The sequence below is a fragment of the Hippichthys cyanospilos genome, chromosome 4, assembly GCF_059441005.1.
Source record: "Hippichthys cyanospilos isolate Australia breed blue-spotted pipefish chromosome 4, RoL_Hcya_1.0, whole genome shotgun sequence".
NCBI classification, from domain to species: Eukaryota; Metazoa; Chordata; class Actinopteri; order Syngnathiformes; family Syngnathidae; genus Hippichthys; species Hippichthys cyanospilos.
Window position 1 is genome coordinate 18472028 of NC_142372.1, and position 17307 is coordinate 18489334.

At 40.6% G+C, this 17307-nt stretch overlaps 1 protein-coding gene across 7 annotated transcripts in view; it reads left to right on the plus strand.

Annotated features, from left to right (window-relative positions):
* baz2ba (bromodomain adjacent to zinc finger domain, 2Ba) overlaps positions 1–17307 on the plus strand; it is a 94883-nt gene that overhangs the window by 55553 nt on the left and 22023 nt on the right. For 5 of the 7 annotated variants that reach the window (XM_088413003.1, XM_088413000.1, XM_088413004.1 and 2 more), the window contains exons 4-15: positions 3402–3593; positions 3684–3845; positions 4815–5005; positions 5229–5438; positions 5860–6468; positions 8804–9551; positions 12757–13026; positions 14307–14367; positions 14461–14569; positions 15205–15306; positions 15927–16149; positions 16919–17011. In XM_088413003.1, coding sequence (XP_088269129.1) covers positions 3402–3593; positions 3684–3845; positions 4815–5005; positions 5229–5438; positions 5860–6468; positions 8804–9551; positions 12757–13026; positions 14307–14367; positions 14461–14569; positions 15205–15306; positions 15927–16149; positions 16919–17011 — 2970 coding nt within the window. The remainder of the gene's footprint in view (positions 1–3401; positions 3594–3683; positions 3846–4814; positions 5006–5228; positions 5439–5859; positions 6469–8803; positions 9552–12756; positions 13027–14306; positions 14368–14460; positions 14570–15204; positions 15307–15926; positions 16150–16918; positions 17012–17307) is intronic. The other 2 variants (XM_088413005.1, XM_088413001.1) reach the window with 1 other exon arrangement.

The following is a 17307-nucleotide window of genomic DNA, read 5'->3' on the forward strand; positions in this document are numbered from 1 at the left end:
CTTTGTGCTGCTAGGGAAGGGAAGGGCTGAGCCTGGTGTGGGTGTGAAGGTTGTTGATGTGGAGGGCTGAGCACAACAGGCGTAAGCCAATACGTTGTATGCTGGCCTTTTCCGGGGTTCGCATTGCATTCGTTTGTCTTTGCACACTGTAACCGGTGCCGCCAAGGCTCACGTTACATATTCAGCATATTGTAATGACGTTCACCAGCCAGGTTCTGTCTTTGAGCTCAAGAAGGGCCTTGAAGACAACTCAAAAGGGTGACACACTCATACGTCGGTAATGATTGTTGCTTAAGAATTACAGTGGAAAGCTGTTGGAGCATTCATATTTTATCCTTGATATCCAACTTTATGTACTCAATTCTAACTAAAAGTGCATCTCAGCGCATTAGTTGAATGACTGTTTATACTAGCATGAGAACTAGTGATGGTAGTAACATCATGATGTAAGTTTCATTAAGTAATGGCATCATAGGCATTTTTTTTATCATGTATTTTAATGACTTTTTAATACTCCTAATGTTGTATCCAAATTCTACAATGAATTTTACATTTTACATGAGCAAATTATTACTACTCTTACCTTAACTAAGAGGCAGTTTTTAAAATGTCCTTAATGGACTTGGGGTGAGGGGTTGTCAGTTCTAGCAGAGTTCCCCTTTTATAACGTCGTAAAAACATATTTTTTGTTAATGTAAGTGTTTGTTTTATTACAAATGGGGTCACCAATTATGGTATTCATCAGCATGTGGTGACTCAATTCAATCCATCACATTCACGCTGGGCATTCATAACTATCATTCACGGTTCACCCGTTTTGTCATTCAGTCAAGTGTTTTTTTTTTAAGCTGAGCCAATGATATTAAACAGAATGCTGTGTTTTTATTACATATTGTAAAAATAAATATTAACTATGTTTATATATATATATATATATATATATATATATATATATATATATATATATATATATATATATATATATATATATATATATATATATATATAAAAATTTGGGCCTACCGTAATAATTACGTTTTTAGTCAAATATTCAAATAAAATATTCTCTACTGATGACGAGTGGAAACCACCCTGTTAAAGTCTGAACTTTTGAATATACTGTATTTGGAAAATATGGTAAAAATGTAGCTCAATAATTTATTGTCCTTATAACTAGTTACATTCATGAAGGGTTAGCATTACTGTATATCAATTATCTACTAAATAGACTAGTACAGTGGGCGCCCGGTTTACGAGATTAATCCGTTCCGCGGTTGGGATAGTTTTCCATATCGTAATGTGAAAAAAACGTAAGCCCAGGATGCCGTATCCCAGGGGTCCACTGTATTAGTACTACAACTTATTAGTGAGGGCAAAATCCCATGAGTACAGAGACCTTAAGAAGGGTACCAAATACATTGGGTACAGAAAGTACTCTTTAAAGGGAGTTCAGTAATTGTAATTTTTTCGCATGCGCCTGTGGGAGCTTTAGGGGCATTACGGTATCTGCAGATAAACACACTCCTCCTGCTGCCCGTAGCTTTAACTGGCATGGTGACATCTGGAGGAGTACCACGCCCCCAATGTAATATAAATGAATGATAACTAGACCTACGATTATATTTAAAACATACTGTTGGTCGTTAAGAACACATTTATTTGTTCATGTATTAATTTCTGATGAAAAACGGTCTAAATCTTACGGTGTCACTTTAAAGGTTTCATTTGTTGCGTCCATTTCCTCGAATCAAATGTCACTATTGAGTAGAAATACTCTTTTGAGCTCATACAGCCATGAATCTTCATGAGGGTGATGCAACAGATTTTTCACACCTGGATTTGGAGATTTAATGCCATTGTTCTCCTCCAGATCCCCTCCAGTTACATCAGGTTAGATGGTGAACATTGGTAGACAGCCATTTATAGGTCGCTCCAGAGATGCTCAATTGGGTTTTGGTCAGGGCTCTGGACAGGCCAGTCAAGAATGGTTGCAGAGTTTTTCCTGAGGCCACTCCTTTGTTATTTTAGCTGTGCTCTTAGGGCCATTATCCTGAAAGGTGAATGTTTGGCCCAGTCTGAGGTCCTGAGTACTCTGGAACAGGTTTTGTTCCAGGATGTCTCTGTACTTGGCCGCAGTTATATATGCAGCCAGTCCTCCTGTCTCTGCCATGCTTCACTTTAAGAATTGTAGTAGTGCCTGTGGTTTCTTGGCACATACCTCTTTGAATTAACGCCAAAAAGTTCAGTATCGTTCTTGCCAGACCAGAGAATCTTATTTCTCAAAGTCGGGAGTTCTTCCTTTGTTTTTCGGCAAACTCTATTCAGGCGTTTGTGTCTTTTACTGAGGAGTGGCTACCGTCGGGCCACTTTGCCATAAAGCCCCGACTTGTGGAGGGGTGCACTTATAATAGACTTTGTGGAACTCTGACATTGTGGAATCTCCCTACTGCATTTATAGAGCTCAGCTGCAGTGATCTTTAAATTTTTTTTTACATTTCTCTCCAAGGCTTTTTTTTCCCACAATCGCTCAGTTTGGCTGGGTGGCCAGGTCTAGGAACAGTCTGGTCATCAAGAAGGGGTGCTGCGTTTACATTAATGAGAAATAAAACCAACTTTGATTTTGGCAAAAGGCTTGACGCAACGAGTGAAACATTTAAATGGGTTTAAATACTTGCCCATACCAGGTGTAAACAGTTTTCCATACATTTCTCGGATATGATCACGCAATTCTGTTTTTAAATTTCTCCGTCTTACTGGTTAAAAAATAAATAACAAAACATTAAAAATCCTATTTCAAAGGAGAGCCCTACATTGTACTATAAATACTCCCAGATACATTAATTAAGAAAAAAAAAACTGTTCTCGGCAAGGGATTTTCATGTCCTTAGTGTGTGCATATGCGTAGTAGTTGGACATATTCATCTGCGCTTTGCACAACACAGTCCTTTTCCTTCAGTCATCACTTTCCTTGCATGTGTATTACTTGCTTATGCAGAGGCATCATGCAGGCGTGCTCTCCTTTTCTAGAGCAGAAATTGAATTTGCATGAAATATGCTCACACCAAATTGCATCTGACTCTGGGAGGAGGTAATACGTGGCAGCCGCCCCTGTCGGAAATGATTGTGCTCAGGAAAAGTCTCGGCAACGATGATGTTGATGAAGTATTCTTCTGTGTGGTGAAATTGAATACCAAAAAGATAGGAAATGGATACACACATCCTTTTCTCCTCACCCGCACAGAAAATATCTGGTTGCATTCACGTCTTCTGACATTCCTCAAATTCTATAGCTATGATTTAGAATTTTGTTTATACTCATAAAAGTCGATTGTGGTCATTACTTGATTCTCTGATTATCACGTTGATATAGCTCAGCTTCCACTTTGTTTGATTTGCCTCAGGCCGTCTGTTTGGAGCAGCAGGAGAGCAGCCCTTCATTGGCTCCACATTGTCAAGTGCCTTTCCTCTGGTGAACCACCCAGCCTTTGGGGCCCTCTACACTGCTGGAATGAGCAGACCGGAGTTTGGAGGCCTTGGCTCCCTCGGTATGTCAGCTGCTCTGGCTGCCCACCCCCAGCTCGGGGCCTTGTCTGGTAAGATGGGGGCGCTACGAAAACACTGGAACATTACAACTGATTTTTGTCCCTTGAATTGTGTAAAACAGTGTTGATTCTTTTTGACAGAGTGGTGGCGAGCTGCTGAAGCCCACGGGCGAGGAGCCGCCGCCTTTCTTCCTTCTTTCATAGGTTTCCCTCCATTCTTCACCCCCCATATTCAGCCGAACCATAGCACCAGTCCTGTTCAGATTAGGATGCCCAGCAAAAATAGCCAAGAGCCACCTAAAGGTACATCTTTTAAGATAATGTTCCAGAACATGTTTTACATATATTACATATCCATTGTAAGAAACATTTGTAAGAATTAACTCAATTTGCAGTGATCAAACATAATAACATTCCGGGACTCTATCACCTATTTTTTTTCCATTTAGATCTACCCCTTCCATATACATTTAATAAATTCAAAGTAAATTAAACATATTTAACAATTTCAACACATTTAAAAATATAAAAATGTACGTGGTATACTATACACTTTATATATACTATGCCCCATAAAATAATGAAAAATGAGGGAATTTACTCCGAACGTCAACATTTCTCTATCATAAAACCTATTGAAAGCCGTTTAAGCATTTCTAATTTACCCTTGTTACCCAGTTTAAAGTAATTGTATTCACATGCTCTTTGTCTTTACTTTCACTATTAAGACAATTGCTTTCACTATTAAGACAATTCCACACACTACTAGGATGACTATCTGAACGATACTCGTTTAATAATTGCTCAGGTCACTACACAGGAGAGGGGATAAAGTCATGCTCCACAGCCATTGAAACTTTTTGCATAAATGCAGAGATGTTTTTCTCTTCCAAAAGACTTAATCAGAATTGTATGCACAGCAGTACCATTTGCCTGTAGGGTTTGTGTCATACCCAGTTTTGCAATAATACACCTGTGTTTTGATTAGTTTTCCCTTATTTGAGACAAAATCATTGTTCTGCAGACATCCCCACACATTTTTCATTTTTTTATCCTGCAATCTTTACTTGCGTCCTATCAGTTTCAGTGTCTTTTATCATGCCAGAGTATTGGCCTTGTATATTTTGTAGGCAGCAAGTTTGATGAGTTAGATGCTCAAATCAATATTTGCCTCAGCCCATTCTGTACTTAGTTTCAGATATTTCATGAAACTGTATCCACATTCTCTGAACACTTACTTGTTGAAACAGATATTCTCCTTTATGTTTGAAGGAATGAATGGTGCAGTAAATGGCAGCAGTGCCTGTCCACCCACAACGCAGCCTGGGAGCTTTGGTGTAAGTCCAACAACCCCTGTGCAGTCTTCGGCCAATCTAGCCAAAAAAGCGGAGCCCTCCAATAGTCCCTGTCAGAATAGCCCAGCTAAGATAGTGGAAAAACCTGCCCCGAAAATGAAGGAAAGGGTAAGTTGTAGCTTCTTCTGATTAACAGTTAAAAAAAAATAAACTGATTTCCAGTTTCAAAAACAAACTACTACTATTAATTCTGCATGTTATAATGTGATCATGTTTGTACTGATAATTATTTTGTCCTTTTCCAGTTTCAAAAACAAACTACTATTAAGTCTGCATGTTATAATGTGATCATGTTTGTACTGATAATTATTTTGTCCTTTTCTCAACTCAGAAGCAACGGAAGAAGGGAGCAGAGGCTCCTGGAGTAAGTAACAGTGAAACAGGCACATCTTCAGACAGCTCAAGCGACGGGTCTCTCAGCAGTGATTTGGAGGACCTCGCGGAGGATGATGAAGAGGATGAAGATGAAGACGAGGATGAGGAGGAAGACAAACCAAGTGAATTGTCAGACTCTGAGAGACAGAAAAAGAAGAAATCAAAGGTAGGTAAACTTCTGTAGTGGCTATACATTTGGCACCTTTGCTTTCATACTTTTCCACTAAATAGTCCTATATGAAAGTTCTTACTCTTATTAATCCAACAATATCATGGTGCAATTAAAAAATTGCAATAGAAACAAATTTGTACAAAGACATTATTACAAAAGTGCATATCAAGTCAAATTCGACTGAATCAGGTTTGCGTCCAGTCAAAATGTAAAATTTGATTGGGAAAAGAAAGTCCCATCGCTTGTGCAGTTTTAAGTTACAGCTGTTTCTACTGATTCGAAACCACCTGGGCAGATTACTAACATGGCAGAACAAAGTTTGACATCTGATTGAACCAAAAAAAGAGAATAAATGAAAACAGCTAGAATAGTTCAAAACTCCTGACGGCTTTTTACATGCCGGTTTCCTTCCCAGGTTCTGATACCAATCACTGGAAAGACAGACCCTGGGGACCACACAGCAGACGACAACCACATCCAAACAGTCCCCTCCAATCCCCCGACCCTCATTCCAATTGCCCACTCTGTGTCTCCCCCTGTCCTACCCCAAACCTCACCACTAGCTATACACACTTCCAGAACCAGACCAGAACCACACTTCAGCGTTATCCAGTCTACAGGTCTGGCCGCCAACTCAAAGTCCCTGGCACTCCTCAGCCAGCCCCACAAGGGTTCCTCGCCGTCTTCCTCCCCCATCGCCCTTACCCGCTCTCCAAATACACTCACCAGCTCTACGTCTCCCAAACATCCCAAGCTACTGCCCTCCTCCTCTTCCTCCCCTCAGCACCTGCCCCTCTCCCTTTCTTCGTCCCCCAAGCCTGTTTCAGTGCCCTCACCCCCACGCTCGGCCTTTCCTCTCTCTACCTCCCCCAAGGATTTCACTTTGACCTCTTCTGGAACGAGCCCCCACAAGTCCTCGCTGAAGCCGCCTCAGCACCCTGCTGCGGGCAGTGCCAAAGCCAACAACAGGAGGAAACTGCTAGAAGACTCACTTGCACAGATCAATGAGTTTAGACTTAAACAGGTAAGCCCACTAACTCGATTGAATGACCACGTCAAGCTGACTAAGATGAGTTATTTGGATTTTGTTGATTGTCCAAACCCATTTGTGAGGAGACTATTCTTTTTTTTTTCGATCTACCCCTTGCATACACATGTAATACATTCAAAGTGAATTAAACATATTTAACAATTTCAACACATTTAAAAATATAAAAATCTAAGTGGTATACTATACACTCTGTATATACACAGAAATTTATTGCATTCACACAGTCCTCCAAGTAAAACAAATCATTCCTTCAGGCGTTTATTTGTCAACTCCCATAAGAAGTCTCCTGTAAACGGACACATGAAACATTTCATTTCTTGAAATTCTTGACCCGAAAGCAATTAGCGTTAATGCTACAATAATTGTAAATCTCAACAACTTATTACTGTCACAAATGACATACACTATAAACAGCGCATAGTACAAGAGAGTATTAAACAAAATGTAATTAACCAAAAAAGTGATGACGTGTAACACATATGCAGGGGTGCACATCATTTTTTTTGTGGGTTACTCACATGAGTACCAGGACGTAATGTTTGGTACTCACCCTTGAGGAAAAAATACCATTCTAATTGTCGCTCCCACATTAAGCGCACTGTCTATGCACATATTAACTTTGCATTATTCAAACCTGCATCCTCGAAAGGTTTCATAAGTCCATCAGTTATGGTTTGCTCGGTTCGCTCAAGACTTGGTTTAATTAGTCCAAGGAAGTCAACGGAAAAGTGTGCGTCACTGTAGAGTGAAAATGTAAATGACCCTCACCCTCCTAACCGCAAGCGCAGTTTGACCTTCCAGGGACTCTGGCGCGGCCATGTCATGCAGTGGGCAGGGGTGTGCGTGGGTGTGCAGCGTCGCACATTATGTGGAATCCGCAGAGCAGTACGTGGAATCTACTGCGTTATTCCTGAAGTTAGTTTCACACTTAGCAAGAGGGCGATTAGCTGTTGCTTCTCAATTAGCTTGTTTTCCATAATTTGCGCTACATTCACATGCTCTTTTCGTACTTGTCAAATAAAGGATGACTGAAAATGTTTGACCCATGTTCGGCCCTGTATCAAACGTCCCGGTTCAGACATGAGCGCTAAATCTTGGACCACATTTAAGTGTACTTCAAGCCACGGAGCCGCTCTTTCGGGGGAAAAAAAGCTCAGGCTTGGTCGTTGTCATGTGTGAAAGTTATGGAGGCTACGCAAATGCAGTGAAGCACACGACGTTAACGCTGTGATTTCTGTTGTGCATGTCTACCTGCGTACCACTTATGTGCATACCTTCACATTTGCCATTTGCAGTTAATTCAGAACCTTCAATTTTTGTGCCAAAACATCTGTTCTCTCAAATCCTGCATAAAAAAGGTGTAGCTATGATATTATATCGTCACTACAAGATGATTGCATTTATTAATAACCTTCAGCAGTCAGATTGGCAAAACAAGTTAGGCTTATCAACAAGGTTTAGCAGCATTGAAAACCAGTTTCTGATTGTATGCAATGAAATATCCAGTAAATGTCTGATGACATACTTCACAGCTCTGAGTGTAATGTCACTATTAATGGTTACTGTGACATTTCTAATGAAACCAAAACAACAAAAATCCCTACACCAAAGAATGAAGTGACAGGTTTTAAATTATTTATTTTTAGAGACTTAACAGTGCTTCTGGTTGATAGTTTATTGTCATAGAACTCGCCTTTCAAATTATTTTCAGATAATTGTTTTTCTTGTTCCTTAGATTCCATTTGAATGACAGCATTACAATCAATTGGCTAAATGAGATCATCTTATTGTGTGTGGTTCGTTTCCCTTTTTTTATGTTTTACAAGCATAGAGGCTTACAGTGGCCTAAATTCCCCCTGTGGCTCTCAGCAGTTTTACTGTATTTCACGGTCTATGAAATTGATTTGTTTCACTTCATATCACATTTAGTGCAATGCTAAAATGTAACCTTTTTTTTTTAGAGAGACTCAGGGAAACCTGGTGTCTGTGCATAAAATCAAACTATCACAGAGCTTGTCAATTGTGAAGACAATTGTATTTGTAAAGCGATAGTGTCTAGTCGGTGAGTACCATGCCTGCGGTTATGTATTAGTATTTTTACCCTTAGTTTAACTTTACCAATGGTCTGCATTGTGGTTAATCAGCTGCTCAAACAACAGTGATACAAACTGACAGCTCAAGCAACTGCACTTTGTTCCATTTTGCCAATTTTTCTTCTGACCTTTCATTGTGCCTCTCATTTTTGCCATCCCCCCTCAACTCCCTGCCGCTTCATGTTTTCTCTCCGCTCTTCTTCTCCTTTTCCCAGACTCTCATATCCCAAGGGCAGACGTTCCCAGCTGAGCTAAGGAAGCAGGGGCCAAACAAGTCTCCCAAGGGGAAGTCTCTGTCTTCTCCGTTTCCACCCGCTTTGCCTCCTCCACCCCAGAACAATCACTCCAACCTCTTCCTCTCCAGCGCCCTGCTCGGGCTTCCCGAACCTAATCACCCCAACGGAGTCATCCAAAGCACCACTCAGGACGCACCTTTGGCCCTCATCACAAAACCTCGCAAAAACTCTGCCTCTCAAGGCAAGTCCCCTCAGTGCGACTCTGATGGCGGATCGATGCCTGTCAATCTTAGCACAGGGGCGAGTAGGACCCAAACAAGCGCCCATGCTGGGCTTCCATCGCAGCCGCCTACTACCTCACCTCATGCCACGAGCTATGGATCCAGAAAGAGCAAGACCCTAAAGGGGAAGGGGCAGACGCCAGGCCTGGCGCAAGGACCGGGACAGACGGGACCTTTACCTAACTGGAAAGGATTCTCTCAGAACCATTTGGTACAGTCTTTAGTTGATTTGTTTCGTGGAGGAGAATCGGGGATCGGGATCCCGGGAGTCGGCATCCCTGGTGTTGGCATACCTGGGGTGGGGATCCCCGGTAATTGTAACCCTGCGGCCGGCCTCCCCGCTAATAAGGAATCTGACGACTCGGGCGATGATGACGATGATGATGAGGAGGATGACCTGGAAGAGGAGGAGGAAGAGGACGATGAGTCTGATGACAGTTTGTCTGGTTAGTATTTTTTTTTTTTTGTTAATGTTGTCCAGTAAATGACATTCAACGGCTTTGTATGTTATGTCAGCCCTCTACTGTACTACCCTTTCAACTTATTTGTATTTGTATCAATTCTATTTCATTCTCTGGCCTTTTTTTCAGTTATACTACCCTTTGAGCTTGTTTGCTGAAATTCTGTTTCATAGTATCTACATTTCAGGATTAGTTTTACAGTTAAGTTTTTTTTCTCCCCATTGTTACTGTATAGTTTTGAATTAACATTAGATTTTCTCATTTGTATTAATGAAATGGTGTAACTCTACAACAGGTTACAGCAGGTTTGCGCTAGTAGCAAGTTTAAAACCACCTCAATTATGAAATTTACCACTTGTTTTCTTCCATTGCTAATTGTACAGTCTTTCTATAGCCAACAAATTTCCAAGCTCAAGCTCCAATTGGATTGCAGTAAGATATGAAATGCCTCTTCTGAAATGCCCCCCTCCAAAAAAAAAAAAATAGTATTAATGATCTGTTAATGTCAACTCATCTCTATTTAAGTAGCTCTTGAAAACATTCATTGTTGCATACAAAGTTTTAATATGTGGTGAAAATGGCCATGCAATAACATACACAGTGAGACGTCTGCCTCACAGTTCATGGACCCAAGTTCAAATCCACCTTACTCCAGCCTTCTTATGTGGAGTTTGCATGTTCTCCCTGAGCCCGCGTGGGCACTCCAGCTCCCACCTCCCACATACTAAAAACATGCATGGCCTGTTGTATTCTATATCTGATGCAGCACTATCAATCGCATGTTGGCCAGGACTGCTGGATGCGCAGCATAAATCACAATTTCCAATTGTCCGTCAGCAGCTGTTTCATTTGAACCGAGAAGGGAGTAGAGACTGCCATTTGTCACAGAGTACACAGAAACAGCGGTATCTTGATATTCAAGCGTCCCAATTTAGAATTATGTTCTTAGGGTTGCATGGTTATCTAAGTTAAAATCCAAGAAACTATTTTTGTGCCCACATTTTCTTATTTTGTGCAGATATTTTGCTAAAAGTGCTGAGAAGAAGCTGATGATGTGGTTACATTTTTAAATCATAGCAAGATATGCTTGTGTCTTCATCGTTGACTGCAAAAGCAATAGAAATGCAGTACATGTACTTTCACTGTATAATGGTATGGCAGGGTCACAATTTAAACTTGTATGGCATTTACTGAATGTTAGTTGTTTTTTATTAGTGTGATGAACGGCTCAGTGGAGCCATGTTTAGCTATTTACGCCTCACAGTTCAGGAACTGAGTTCAAATCCTCCTCACTCCATCCTTTCTGTGTGGAGTTTGCATGTTCTTCAGGAGCCTGCGTAAGTTCTTTGCGGTACCCTGGCTTCCTCCCACACTCCAAAAAACACGCATGGCAAGTGTATAGGACACACTAAATTGTCCTTAGGTGTGATTGGGCGTGTGAATGGTTGTTCGACTTTGTGCCCTGCAGTTGGCTCGCAACCAGTTCAGGGTGTCCCCCACCTAATGCCCAAAGTCAGCTGGGGATAGGCACCAGCAAGCCTGTGACCCTTGTGAGGATAAGAGGCTATAGAAAACGGATGGATGGACAAAATTAAATTGTGCCAATTAAATATTTGTAACGTTCTTTCTCTTTTAAAGTTATCATAAGCATTTTTCCCTCCAATTCCCTTGGTAACAGATTGAACAGTAGTTCAACTTAACATATTGGCATTTCACTCTTTTTCCATGTCTTCTTCTAGCTTCCAAATAATGATAAGAATAAAAAGTGTAACAGGCAGGGTTTAGTGTGTCGATGAAATTTAAATCTGCACAATTGTATGACTAAATAATTGTCACATATTTCAAAACACAATTACCAGTCAAAACGGCCCTCTAGAGAAAAACATAACTGGCTCATGTCTTAAGTTGAGGTTGTTTACATCTTTTTTTTGTGGCTGTTTTGCCATGGACTGAATGTTAATCCTGATGATAGAGCAGTCAGTCATTTCAGGGCACTGTACCCATTTCCTTGGCGCTATAAAGATTACAGCTCTTTTGTGGTCTACTTCTCACAAATGATGCATTTTTCCACCTTTGAGAAATACTGTATGTCAGTGTGATCTCAGTTCCTGCAAGTAACTTCACATGGCTATTGCAGAGTAATGGATCAATCTACCCTGGTCACCTCTATCCAAAAGAAGAATTGAGACCATTTTTGTGTGAACCTTTATAACGTGGCTCAGATGGCACATTGGTTGTTTCCCTTGCTCAGGAAGGTTGCAAGTTGGATCTTGAGCACTGTGACCTTGGTGAAGTACAAGTGTTGATGTTTCATCAATTTCTGGATGAGGACAAAGTGTTGAAATAAGTACCTTGAAGGAAGAGAAGCGCTGTACTAGTAAAAGCACATTTAAAATGGTAACAATACTGGTGGTTAAACATTTATGACTTTTGTTTTGACTAGCATTTTAACCTAAAGAAAGCACATTTAAAATGGTAACAATACTGGTGGTTAAACCTTTATGACTTTTGTTTTGACTAGCATTTTAACCTAAAGAAAAATATATTATAGAATAGGCAAAGCATATCTATTAGGGTGGCAAGGTGGAAGACTGGTTAGCACTGTCTGTCTCAAAACAGTTCCGAGTTCCCGGGTTCAAATCCAACTGGCCTCGACCTTCTTGTGTGGACTATGCATGTTTTCCCCATGCTCCTCCCTCATTTCATGGACATTACAAATGAACAATTATAGCACATTTTTCAATGTATTTTAGTGCATATCAAAATGGGAAACGTCAAAACAATACTTTGGGGAAACAAAATGAGAAACTTGCATAATCATACATCAAGCACTATAATAATGTTAAACTAAGCCCTATATTTTTTTTTACAATCTGTTAGTGTGATGATAAGCACATGACATGAAATTCCATAGACGGGCTAACAAACTTAATGATTGTCGTTTTGCTCTATGAAATCAATGGCTTCTACTAGAGCTTAGAGACCTTTGCGTCTTACCGCTTTCTCTAAAATAGGCTGCATTTTACCCAATGGATCTCATTGCGTGTTGCATTAGTAAGCAAGGAATAATTAAAATCAGGGCTGCCAATGTGTATGCAGTAAAAACCTATAAATTTGCAAAACATTTCAAAATTCAGCACAAGTTCTTTGTACTCCATTGTGACTTTGCAATCTGCTTTCTAATGTCTAGAGTCAGACAGCAATTCTGACAGTGACATCTCTGGAAAGAAAGTGGAGGAGTCCAAGTCGCTGTCATCCGGCTCGTCAAAGATGGAAACAACTCCCTGCAGGCTAACCAAAGGCCCAGAACTACTGAACACCTCAGCCAATCACACAGCCACCAGCTGCTCCCCTCTCAATCTCCAGGTCATCAAGACGCCCGCTATTGTCACCAGCTCCAGTGCCTTGGCCTATCACAGCTCTCCTGGCTCCTCCTCCTACAGCTTAGCCTCTCCATTAGGTAATGTATGAAATATTGGATGCAGACGAAAAAAGGGATGAAGATTGGCTTGGTACCTCCTGTTGACTTGTTGCAAGCAGCAGATGTTCACTTTATCATCATTAAAGCCTTATACAACACCGCAAAGAAAAACTGCAGATTGTGACTCAAGCGTGGCCAGTGCTCTATATAACACAATATGTTGAAGAGGAATCGTTACCTTCAGAAAAGTAGAAAGAATGCAGTAACCGAGGAGCCAAGGTCGTGTCGCGGCATGCCTCTGAAATTTTCTTTTGGCACGGCACTTTCAGTGCGTAGATATTTATCCGCATCGAAGAAAATAACAAACATTCGTAAATGTCCCCATTTTTCGCACGCTACTGTTCAGCTCATTCATAACATTCTTGAATTTTCAATGTAAAATTCTCTGGTTTTAATCATTTAATTTCACTTTCCACATGTCGTGATGTGACTGTAACCATTAACCATTGAGACATTAAATGATAAGTTGCAGCTGTGGCTCAAGAGCTAAGGAAGGTCCAGAATTGAAGTAGGCTGTTAGATTCCATTGTTTCTCCCAAGTCATGTGTCCTTGGAAAGACACTTCACACACCTTGCCCCAAGTAACACCCACACTGGCTGGTGTGAATGTTTGGTGATGTTCGAAAGGTCCGTAGATGTACATTGGCAGCTACGGCTCCGCCAGCCTGCTCCAGGGCATCTGTGGCTACTTACGTAGTTTAGTCCCACAAGAGTAAGTATGTGAATAATGCAGTTCCTGTGACCACTTTGAGTGTGTGTTAGGAAATGAGAAAAAGCTTTTTAAATGCATTGTTATTGGGTTCATTCAGTACATCATAGGACATATTTGTTAGTGCTATGAAGTGATTCAAATATTGACTCACTCCAGCTAAATAGAACAGTTAAAAGGGAATACCTTAGCCCTAATTTATGAACATTCTCCGAATTCCAAAATCTCAGTATTCCCATTCTGTTTATTATAATGATCTTAAAATTTGAGACATATGATCCATATTTCACATATTGACATCATCTTTCCACATCTCGAGCTGGTGTGAAAGCCCACTGAAGAATATTGAGGTCAAGACATCTTTGGAACTATTCATCACAATCCCCAAATTCACAGATTCTCAGTATTACTCTTACTACAGCTTCAACTGTTTAGCATTGTGCACAATTTGTACAGAAACACGTCTTTCCTAATGTTATGTATACAGTATGTAGTATTTTGTACCTAAGTATTTTTGCTGTAAAAATTCAACTCAAATATTTTCCCACAGGTTTAGGGAAGAGGAAGCGGGTGATGGATGAGAAGGATTTGATGACACCTCTGGAGTTGGGGTACGACTCTTCAAATGTGTACCATTGCGTTACCGTCTCACTGGCGTTTTTTATTTTAATTAATGAGGTTTTTTTTATCTGTTAAAAACTAAGGTGGCGGAGAGAAACAAGAATCAAAAACATGGCAGGGCGGCCTCAGGGAGAGGTTGCCTACTACGCACCATGTGGCAAGAAACTGAGACAATACCCAGATGTGATGAAGGTATTTATGTATGCTTGAAAAAAAAAAAAACAGTACGCATCACAATGGTTGATATCTTTAACACCTTTGCTCCAGCTACATATACCCTCACTACATCCATTCTGCTTCCTGTGACCTTGATAGTGAGAGATGTTATTCTTAGCATTCCTTCTTGTGCCACTTTTCTCACCTCTTCTTTCGCAAAGCAATGATTAATGGTTAGTGTTGGGATGCACAGCTTTGGCCTCATTTGTACAGTGCGCTGCAGATAATGTTTATTTGGTTCAACAGTGATTGTCAAACTGCCTTTAGTGCAGTGGTCCAAATAGAAAAATGGCTCCTCAGTAGTACCCACTCACTGCTCATCCATCAGTCAGTTGGCAGTAAAAAGAAAGTCTGGCCGCAGATAAGTAAAAAAGAGCCGGAATTGTGCACCCCAAGGTCACAGCTGTTTTTTTTTTTCTTTAAGAGCTTTTGCTCTTTTTTTTTTATTATTGTCCTCTGGCTTTTATCGTGATTAGCAAGGCCAGCACAGATGCACTTTTACTGTAGACTTCCACCCGTCTATAGTGTAGCCTCCCAGCTGCTTTTCACTGTCGCTAATTTCGCATTTTTCTGCTCTAAACCAACGCCATTTATTATGTTCTCTTCTGTAGTATCTATCCAGAAATGGAATAAGTGGCATCACGCGTGATAATTTTAGCTTCAGTGCAAAGATCAGGGTTGGTGACTTCTATGAAGCCAGAGAAGGACCCCAGGTGAACGCCTTTCATCTCTCTCCCTCCCTTGTATGGAAAGCCGTTTGAGCATTTATTGGGTATCCCTGATATCAAGTTTAATGTCAATGAACCAACATGCCCTTTGGCTTCAGTGGTAAGACAATTCGGCTCACAAGTAAAACGCCTCTGACTTACGAATACCGTTGAACAGATGCTGTTCATTTTACTGGTGCCCTGAATTGTCTTGCCCGTGAGGAGAACAACAATAGTAGTACACGGACCTTAAGCTGGACATCGATACATCGATGATTGGAATAAATGCACAAATAGCTTTTCTATTCTCTCTCTCCCCCCTCTCCTTGATCCCTGTTCAGGCTTAGCAACTGTCAGGGCATGGACAGGAATCATGCAGAACCCTAGTTAATAATCAGATGGTCTTACTTCCACAGGTGGCCTGTGTTGCCATGTTATATGTTTTCTACACCCACCTAAAACCTAAACAACAACATTCATTATATATTGAGAGAAACTAATCAAACTCAAGAGCAGTATTAGTGATTTTGGATTCCTAACTCAACTTTTCCTCAAGTGTTAAATGTTAACAAGTTGTTCACTACTTCCCCCTCCCAATTGTCTGCATGTATTTTCCGGCCCTCTAGGGTTTACAGTGGAACCTGTTAAAGGAAGAGGAAGTAATTCCTCACATTTTGGCAATGGAAGGCCGGCGGGGTCGCCCCCCCAATTCGGAACGACAGGTAGCGAGCGACAGTGCCAAAGCAAACCGGCGTCGGAAAGGTCGGCCCCCAAATGTGGGTGACCCCTTGGTTCCAGAAGGGCCCAGTCCCAGTGAGGTCAAACTCCTGCGCAAATTAGAAGCTCAAGGTCAGTAGAGAGAATGTGTCTCAGTATCTTTTGGCTTGTGTTTAGAAAATAATCATCTTAGAAACAGATGAAAAAAACGTATTGGCTATTGTAATGGTATTAAATTCTCTATTTGTATCTTGAAGAAGAAATAACACAGTGCATAGACAATTTCTTTTTTTGGATGTGGCAAGCATTCACTTCACACAAAATATTAAATATTGCTGCACCCGAACGTAGAGCTAAAATAAATGATTCCCCCTCCCCCAAAGACGGATACTTTTTTTTAATACCAGAAGCTAGCACAAATACCCATTTGAAATGACTCATTCATTTTTGTATTTGAAGATAACAAAAATTCTCAGTAAGGCCATGGATGGGGAATTTCCTCCTTGCCTAATCTGTTGCGTCACTGGAGTTAACGCTCCCTTGTTCACATTCCATCATGTGGCTGTTTTTCCTTTTTTTTTTCCCCCCACCTGATAAGTCTGCACTCTCATTCGGGATTTCAACTAAAAGACCTTGCATCTCTCTTCATTTAAATGTTTTATTAACTTTGTGTTGTCATCCGTGAACACCGGCAAAAAAGTAATAAAGTTATTTTGACAACAAAAAATGCACAAGGTACAGGTATTCTTTCAAGTATACATAGCGAGTAAAAATACTACTAAATATTTATATTCCCCACTGCTTAAGTACAGTACCTACGTATCTGACCTTTATCCTCCTATACATAACCAGACATATCCCTTTCATCACAGTGACAATTTTTCTTCTTTCCGGTGTTCAGAAATAGCTCGACAAGCAGCCCAGATGAAACTGATGAGAAAACTGGAAAAGCAGGCACTGGCACGTGCCGCCAAAGAAGCTCGGAAACAGCAAGGTGGGAGCATATTTTTATTTGTTTTATGTTTAATTGACGTTGTGAAAGCTGTTTGAGTTAAGGTCCATTGTAGTAGTACTGTTGTCTTCACTTACTGTATAAGCCGAGTCAGTGCACTAGTAGAATGACTAGTTCAATGGGACAATGTTACAAGTGAGGTAAAACTGCAGTAGATGACTCTAATATGCAACTAGTACTACTGCTAGTACTACTAGTGAAGCAATAGTTTATTTAGATTGTGTAACGTCACAAAGAGCATGCCAGTATGTAGACCTTTCAGCTAGATTTAGATTGTG